This window comes from Nestor notabilis, unplaced genomic scaffold (genome assembly GCF_000696875.1).
Source record: "Nestor notabilis isolate BGI_N333 unplaced genomic scaffold, ASM69687v1 scaffold20676, whole genome shotgun sequence".
Classification (NCBI taxonomy): Eukaryota; Metazoa; Chordata; class Aves; order Psittaciformes; family Psittacidae; genus Nestor; species Nestor notabilis.
The window spans coordinates 1,640-10,391 of record NW_009931691.1 but is presented as its reverse complement, the minus strand read 5'-3'; the positions used below and the strand labels follow the sequence as shown (position 1 = coordinate 10,391).

Here is an 8,752-nt window from a genome sequence, read left to right as displayed (position 1 = left end):
GAAAGAGTGGCTGTGAGTAAAACTGAAGGTGTGTTTCTCTGGAGTATCTTTTCGGAGGTTTTTAAGTAAATGGTATAAATGCTGCAGTTATTAATAGTTACTAGTATTCCTGTGTGTTAAGACTTTGTACCAAGCCAGTTCTTTCATTAAATGGTTTCTCTATTGACAGTTGCAAGTCACTGAAGTGTGGCCAAGTCTATAACCTGCTTTCCCCCTTTCTCTTTTTCTTCCTTTCTCCTTTCTGAATGCACGAGCTCTTTCCTTAATTCCACACCCTCAGATATGGCTAGAGTTTATAATTGGGATGTAAAGAGAAGAAACAAGCAAGACCCTTCCAAAAACAAAGCATAGTTTTGCCAATTTTAAATGTGGTTTCAATTTCCAAGTATTTTTTATTTAAACACCCCCAAAGTTCATTCTCAAGGGACTGAGTTACTTTAAGCATTTCAGTAAAGGGTAAAATATAGAAAAACTAATGGTGACCACCATTTTATTTATTTGTAAACTCCAAATTTGGTTTCATGCATGCTTCATGAAATGAATTATTTGAAAAGGCACCACAGAGTCCAGCCAAGGACGGAGTATTTTGATCAGACCAGTCTGTCACAACTAAATTTCTACCTGAGAGCTTGTCTGAGAAGTTGAGGGGCATGTGTGAAACGAGTCTAGCATTTGGGCAGGGGTTTACTTTTTCATCTCTGTGTACGGATGGTGACTTGGGCTGGGAGACACGCAGCTGTGATGTTCTAGGGAACAGTGAAAATAGAGTGAAGTCTTGGCTTTTGTTTCAGTCAGTTAACGGGCAGCATCACTCGATGAGCATTCCTGGATATCCACAGTGGATAAATGTGGTTTTATTAACAGTGGGATAGTTAACTGCCTGTTACTGAACTCTCAGCACTTTGCACACAAGACTTTGTGACCTCCCTGCAGAGAGGAGTGGTGAATGAGCAGCACAGGCTGTGTCAGGACTGCAGGTGATCTCTCCCCTTTGTTTTCATACCTGTGCACACGCTGCCGACTTCTACAAATGCCTTGAACAAGGACCCAAACCACTGGTAGCCTGTAAACAACCCCCACTTCTGATCCCTTAGACAAGATGGGTTACCCCTCTCAGCCTCCCAGTGGTGAAACCTGTATTGGGTAAGGGTGGGTTTCTGAGGCCCGACTGCTGGTGTCAACAGTTGGAGTCTTCACTGGGGTCTTCCGGCGCTTTGCGAGATTGTTGCCTTTTACCTCTGCAGTTTCCTTCTAAACTGAAATGCTCAGTGGTGATGTCAGTGGCTAAATATTCACATTCTGTGACTGAGAATACAGGTTTCGCTGCAGAATAAATGCAGATGTTAACTGTTCGGTCTTCATGTAAGAAACAATATACCTGTAAATTTTTTGTACTTTTATTTCATGATATTAAAATAGTAAAACTAAGCAGCTGTGGCAAACAGCTGGTTTTGTGCATCTTTCTTCGTGAGGAATCACACATCTGAGGTGTGATTTTTTTTTTTTGTTTCCCTCCTTTAACGGGGGGGTGTGTGTGACAAAATTCAGTTGGAGCAGCAGAGATGAGAAGTGGAGCTGCTGAGCAGTGGCTCAGATGAAACGGGGAGTGTGAGTCAGCACATCTGAACTGGTGATCCGACAGCTCTGTGGCTGTGAAAGAGCAAGAGCTGCAGGGACGGGCATAACCCAGGGACATCCCAGCTGCAGGAAGCACCTGGGCTTGGCTCACCCGTACCTGTCCTGCAGGGAGAAGCTGTTTGTTCCTGTGGCTCCAGCTGTGGCAGAGAAACGTTTGGATCAAATGCGTTCTGTGACTAACAGGTACGTGGGGCTGCCAGGCTTGGCTGGGTGTGGGGCTTCTCAGCCCACAGGCTGCCACGCTCCCCTGTTTGAGAGCATCAGCGCTGACGGGAAGGGCAGCTGCGAACACGTCCTGCTTTCTCTTGCTATTTTCTCTTCAGTTTGGATTAATGAGCTCCCAGCAGGCCAAAGCACGCTCCTGCTGGCTGGTCCTCGGGCGTTCAGCGCCTGCCTGTGCTGGGCACAATGAGATGATGAGTTAAGTGTTTCTGCAGGAGCAAATACGTACTGTGTGCAGCTGACAGTGCCCGAATGGTGACAGTGCTGGAGCTGGGGCTGCTTAGTTGGTTCAAAAGATAACAGGCTTGGGACTGGGGTAGGAGATGGCTCTGGCCATAGTGGTTTGGGTGTTTGTCTGATATGAGTTAAGAAAAACCCCAAACCTCACAGACAAGAAGTCAGTCTTCCCTACGACCGACCCTTGTCCAGCATGGCTCTGCCCTTTGCTGTCAAGTCTTTGCTAGTCTGAGGCTGAGCAGAAGGTCAGTGTGCGTCACCTGCCTTAGCTGTGGTGGCACTGCTGCTGCCCAGGAGCTGAGGCTGGGTTTGGCTACTCCTGAAGAGTGCAAGGGGTTGGTTTGGGGTTTGTTTTTAGGGCTGCTGTTGCCAAGAGTACTTGTTCATTGTTGAGCCAGCTCACGTCAGCTTTTCCCTTACACTGCACTACAGAAGTGCAGGACATAGACAACTCACAGGTAAAGAACAGAGGAGAGGGAAGAAAAAAAAACCCCACCAAAGTTTCTTTACAAGTTTTGAATTTCACATTATCACAGAGTAACCATTTTGCTAAATACAAGCATGTTTTCAATCACATACAGACAGCTAAATACAGCAGTATTTTCACATTTCATTACAGTGCGTAACAGAAAGCGGAAAGTGTATCGTACGCTTTTATTCCAGAGGGTCTGAGCAGTTGCAATCTAACATGCAGATTGGTTTTAATGTGTGGTACAGACCACAGAAAGTAGCTTTCTCAGGTTTTTTTCCTCTTTTTGTGCTAGAGTAAAAGAGCTCCTGACCTTTGTCCTGTGAAAGGTGTCACCTGCTGATTTCTCTAAGCCCCTCTTGCACTAGAAGTCAAAGCATTAAAACCAGTTGTTAGAAAAGAATTCGTAGCATATCCTATAAGTTCTTCATCTTAGAAAAAACATTCCAAATTTTGTACAGATGAATCTACATTTCCTATATTTTAATAAGCTGTCTAGAAAATGCAAGGAATTAGAAAAAAGATGTAGATAATGATTTCTCTATCATTTAATATAACCATTTATTACCTCTAAGTAGTTAAGACCACGTACATTTTCTTCTGCACTGTTCCTCTTTAGAATCATGATCCTTGTATTTTTAAATTGAAGACTTACTCTGGAGGCCTGAATGCACTTACTGGTGTGGACTTTCTGGAATTTCTCTCTGGGAGCAGTAAAGGGGAATGTCCAAAACCTATTAAATAAAACAGTGGTTGTCTCATGAAAAGTGATCTTTCTCATGCTGGCCAGGTTTCTGCACAGCAAATTACAGAGTTCTACTATTGCTAAAGCACCATTTGATCCAGCTTCTCACTGCTGTGAGTGCAGCACCCTCAGTGAGATGTCCCAGGACACAACTGGTGAATGGCTGGACCCTGAAACACCAAATTGGTTTCCTGGTGGTCTTTCCATTCTGAGAAAGAACTGTCCCTTTTGAACGTGCCTGCCCTTGCTGTTGTGCAAACAGGACTAACAGACCCATCCCAGCAAACCTTGTGCTCTCCGCTGGCATCAGCCTGTGGGAGCCCAGGGCAGGCAAACTCCTGTGGCGCGCTCTGCAGCAATCAGCTCCAGCTTTGCTTACCTAGAAAGACAGTTTGTAAAGGGATTTTTTTGTTGGTTTTTAATCTTCATGGCATTCAATCTGACCACAGCTCAGTCTGCCTTTAGCACAAGGTTTCTGACGTGTTCGTAGCCTATTCAAGAGCGAACAGGGGTTAGAAGTGAGACGCTTACTGCAAGGTGCTGATCCAGTGCCACCCCTCCCTTCCTCTGACTTCCTACCAGTGCCCGCCAGCATGTGCAACACTGCTGCTCCCCTGCAGAGCCCAGGGACTGCAACTGTTCCCAGAACACTGAAAATAAAAACATTACTCGTGTTCCGTGGTTTGGTTGCTGGGTTTTGGGGTCTTTGTACAGCTTTCCTATGGAAACCACGGGTTTTTCTTCATACAGACCAGCCCATGTGCTGCAAACTGTGAGAACAGGTTCAAAGGGAGAAACAGTCTGAACCCAACAGCAATCAAGGCAGCCCACACCTTTATAGACAGGTAAGTCTATAGGTAGCTATATAGGGTAGCATAAAAGCTGTAAATAAGTATTTTATTCTTCCCTATTTAGAGGCCTAAAATCAAACACTAGATGCTTCCTGTGGTTTTACCTAATCCCTCTCCTGCCCATTAGCAGATCAGTGTATAAGGCTTGAAAACTCAAGTGGAAAAAAGTCACTATAGTTATGTTTGCTCTTAATAGGCTGAACTTCCCTGCTTTGCTGTGGGAGCACAGTTACCCTGCTGCCCTTCAAAAGCTTAAGTTAAAACTTAGCAGAAGCAAAGCTTCTAAGTAGTGAATGGCATTCCCAGAAAACATCTACCTACATGTAGCTTTTGTAACATGGCTACCACCCCAGAACGACCAACCTGAGATGGATCCTCTTTTGTCAAATTAAAACATGGAGGAAAACAGATTTTACTTGAGCTCATCTTGGGGCTTTCCTTTCCACCTGCTCAGACACTCCTGGTGTGTGCTCCTCCTTCCCAGCGCTAGTTTCTTTTCTTCCACAGATGCCAAGAAAGAAAACGACACTTTAACAGCAGAAAACAGTGATGGAAGCTGTTGCCTTCTATGCTATTTAACTTCTTTAAAAACAAATCTCACCTTTTAGGATGTCTGATGCACCTGAGTTAAGCTTTTCAAGGTTTTTTTTGTTGTTTGTTTCCCCCGTCTCCCCCTTTTCCATTCCTCCTTGTGACCTGGCTGGTAAGACACCCAAAAAGTCAGCACACTGCTGTTTGTTAGCAAGAGAGAAATGTTGGTGTGTCCCACCTGGCTGCAACACCCCATCCTTAAGCTACAATATATGAGGACATGGTTCTCTCTACGCTCCTTACCACCTAATCCTATTGGAAAGCCCTGAACTCTGGGTACATTCAAGGTACTCACCCAGGCAGTAAATGTGTAAAAATGCACTGAATAATTACTACTGGAGCAGTAGTTGCTACTTAAGAGTCTCAGTTCAGCACAGCAAGAAAAGCACTATTGGGGAGGGGAATAATTTAAATGTTAATTACCAGTCAGATAACTACTGTTTTCCTCTTTAAATCCCACAGAATATTCTTTGCTATCAAACTAGGTTCAAGAACATAAGAAAGAAAGTTCAGAAGTGTGCACACCATGTCAGTAAGCTGCTCCTGTGGAGTTTGCCTTATGAGGAAACAGTATTTGTGCTGCCTTTACGCCTTCCTGGTAATAAACAGCTGACACAAAGGAAGATGTCCTCTCTCTGTCTGCCCTTTTCTCATACTATTGAAGTATCCATACTGTGGCTTCAATACCCAACATGGAGCTATGGATTTACTTAAAAGAGGACATGTACAGTACCCTGGCACGTGCCAGCCCATCCAGCTCTCTGCATACTCTCTCCTGTCTTGTGCAGCCCCTCATTTCTGCTTCCTGTCTCCTTACAACAGCTACATGCACCCTCACTCACTCTCCTGTAGGTTTGTAGCCCCCAGTTCTGAAAGGTTATTTGGAACAGAACATGTCTTTCTGGGGTCTGTTCTGGTGTCCAAAACACTGTGGGAGGCTGTTCACAACGGGAGTGTTGCTCTCCCTTCTCTCACACGGAGTTCACTTAGTAAAGTACATTTGGTTAGTAGAGTTCATCACCGCTTGCCTCACTAGAAGAGCTCAGCACAAGCATCGCCTATCTGATTTCACCACTTCTTCTGAAGAGTGCACTACATTTGGGACAAACCCGCTCTTTACCCCTTCCCATCCCTCCTGGATTGAAATGTCCCCCCTTTTAACAAGCTCGTATATATCTCGAGTCAGGTCAGTGAAGGCCTTCTCCACGTTAATGGCATCCCGAGCCGAGGTCTCAATGTACTTCATACCATATGCAGCAGCCAGTTTCTCAGCCTCGTGCCTGGTGACTTGTCGCTGTGTGTCAAGGTCACACTTGTGACCGACCAAAACAAAGACGATCTGGTAGGGCTGGACGTGCCCCTTGGTCTCCCCCAGCCACTCGTGGACGTTCTGGAAGGACCTGCGGTTTGTAATATCAAAGAGGAGGAGTCCACCAACTGAGTTCCTGTAGTAAGCTCTGGTGATGGACCTGGAAATGAACCACAACAAAAGTGTAAGTTACAGCTGCTTGGGAAGAAGGGCAGAGAGAGTTTCACCTGCGGTTTTGCTTGTTTGTGTGTGTATCTTCTGATTATTTTCTTTCTTAAGCCAAATGTAGCCCTTCTGAAGGGCTGGTCTGTGTTTAATAAAGCAGCGTTACAACCACCCTGTGTGCACTGCAGAATACAGGGCAGAGGAGCCATTCAGTGTCTTAACAGTTCTAGCTTGTCCCCTGCAGAGCCTCTCATTCAAATCTTGGCCTAAAGATTTCATCCTTGGGTAACTGCCCCACTGATTCTTCAGAGCTCTATTCAAAATCCCCAGCACCACGCTCGGTCTCTGTTTTCTATCATATGCCCTTTGTTGTTAGTCCTAAGAAAGAGTCCATCCCCTGCCATATGAGTCCTCTGTATACCTTGTCTAAGTCATCAGTTTAGAAGCACTGTGACAAACTAAAGGATCCACCTGAAACCAAACAGGCACATAAAACTGACATCTGAAAACCCCGACAGACACATAAAAGAAGGGGGCTACATCTTTGGAAGGCAGCCCATGGGGTTGGGCTGTACACCCAGGGCCTTGGCAGAGGGACATCCACCAACCCCTACAACTTCTCGCACTACGCTACTGGTCAAAGTGACATTACAGCTAACGCAGCAACAGGAGCCAATCCGGCCCCCAGGTAACAGCAAAATGATATGAAAGCTTCCAAGGAGAATCTGCATTACCACTGGTCTTGTTCTGCCAAATACTGACACCATTAAATGGTAACCAAAGAGACCAGAGACTGAGAAATGGAGCGCACAGAATCATCATGGAATGGGTTGGGTTAGAAGGGACTTCAAAGCTCATCCAGTGTCCAACCTGGCCTTGAACACTGCCAGGGATGGGGCAGCCACAGCTTCTCTGGGCACCCTGTGCCAGTGCCTCAGCACCCTCACAGGGAAGAGCTTCTCCAGTAACTCTCCCGAGCAAACGCAGGCTTCAGCGCAGGCAGGAGCAGCAACTGGAACCAGCCAACACAGGGCGACGGAGCGAAGCTGAGCCGTGAGGCTGAGCAGAGCTACAGCTCTATCACTGCTGCACATGGACAAACCGAGCAGCTGTAAAACTGCCGTGTTTCTGCAAAGTCATGGATTCATTCTAACCCAAAAGCAGTGATCAATTTCAGCCCCTGGATAAATTCACATTTGCGCCTGAACTTCCCTTACTGGGACAATGTGAGTGCTGCTGCGTTTTTACCTTGGGATGAGTCCTTTCTGGATACGTGAGACTGTTGTTAGGGGTTATCTGGTCCTGTAAGGTGTGTATCTGGCAAAACTGCCCCAAGAACACATGACCTGGAGTTTTCAAGGATTGCTTTATCCACAGACATGCAACGATGGGTGAAAATACACAGCCAAAAACTGACAAAAGCCAGAAGAGGAGGGGAAAAAAGACACTTGGCTGCATTTGGATTATTTCTCCTCTCCCAATTATCTGGCTGAAGGACAATAGTAGATCTGCACATTTGGCACTGAGGGAATTAGTTCTGCTTTTGCTATCTAGCCAGCTGCAAACAGATACTGGCACTCTGAATTCACCCCCACGCTGCCACAAGCATTTTTGCTTCTCCCTTGTGTTCCCTGCCATCAGCCCTGGCTCCTCCTGCCAACATCAACAATGCCTCAGGTACTTCTGAAAGACATGACAGGATCTCAGCTGAATGCTGCTTTGAGGTAAAACTAGGTGAAGGTCTCAGCGCCTTTTCTCAAAGCCTTCTACAGACTGTTTTCCTATCAACCTGCAGGAAGCAAACTACGCTGCATGTCACTCCAATTCCCTTCCAAGACTCCTGCCTTCCCTCCTCCCGCCATGCTCATGCAGAGCCGCAGAGGGACTTGCACCTAGTTTGGCCAAGTTCAACCACAAAGCTATTGCCTCCCTCTGGGAGCTCTCCCCTGCTCTGTACCCATGATGGGAATTCCTGCGCCCCGGTCCACTCCTGGCCGAGTCCTTCCCTCTCAGCTGAGGGAAAGCTGTGGCTAGGAGGCACAGCTCTGCTGCAGGGGTGGTATGCAGACCCAGGGAGTGAGGGCTGCACATGCTTTTGCTTTTGGTGACATTACACGACACCACGTTTCAAACAAGGAAATCACAGTATCCGAGCAACCAGAGATGGGCAGAACCTGACGGATCCAGAAAGAATGGGACCCTGCTCTTCTACAGCTCCAAAACCACCTCAGCACTGCCATGCAGCATGTTTTGGGGCCTGATCAGGCGAAATAGAATGAATGGCACATGCCTAACTGTAATTCAAGCCTTCACTGCACAGAAATTGCTTCTAATTTATGAAGAGTGAAAGAGCTCACAACGGGGGTCAGGAAGAGCAGAAATGCAGCACAGCTGCAGGCCAGAGAATGCCAACAAGGTGTCTTCAAAACGACAGTGGCTTCTTCCTTGTGGAGTAGCTGTTAAACTATGGAAAGCAGAGTGGAAATGCTCAAGTCAATGCTCACAGGGCCAATACTCCAGGAAAA

General features: G+C 46.4%; 2 protein-coding genes across 2 annotated transcripts in view; one reads left to right on the top strand and one right to left on the bottom strand.

The window, feature by feature from the left end:
• VBP1 (von Hippel-Lindau binding protein 1) overlaps positions 1–724 on the top strand; it is a 4,934-nt gene extending 4,210 nt beyond the window's left edge. Inside the window, 1 exon segment of the mRNA XM_010016030.1 lies at positions 281–724. Coding sequence (XP_010014332.1) covers positions 281–351 — 71 coding nt within the window. The 3' untranslated portion in view covers positions 352–724.
• Positions 725–5,435: 4,711 nt separating this feature from the next.
• On the bottom strand, positions 5,436–6,222 carry RAB39B (RAB39B, member RAS oncogene family; the record flags this gene model as incomplete). The annotated part of the gene is made up of 1 exon (XM_010016031.1): positions 5,436–6,222. A coding segment is annotated over one exon (427 nt), but the record flags the coding sequence as incomplete, so codon positions are not given.
• Positions 6,223–8,752: the final 2,530 nt, after the last annotated feature.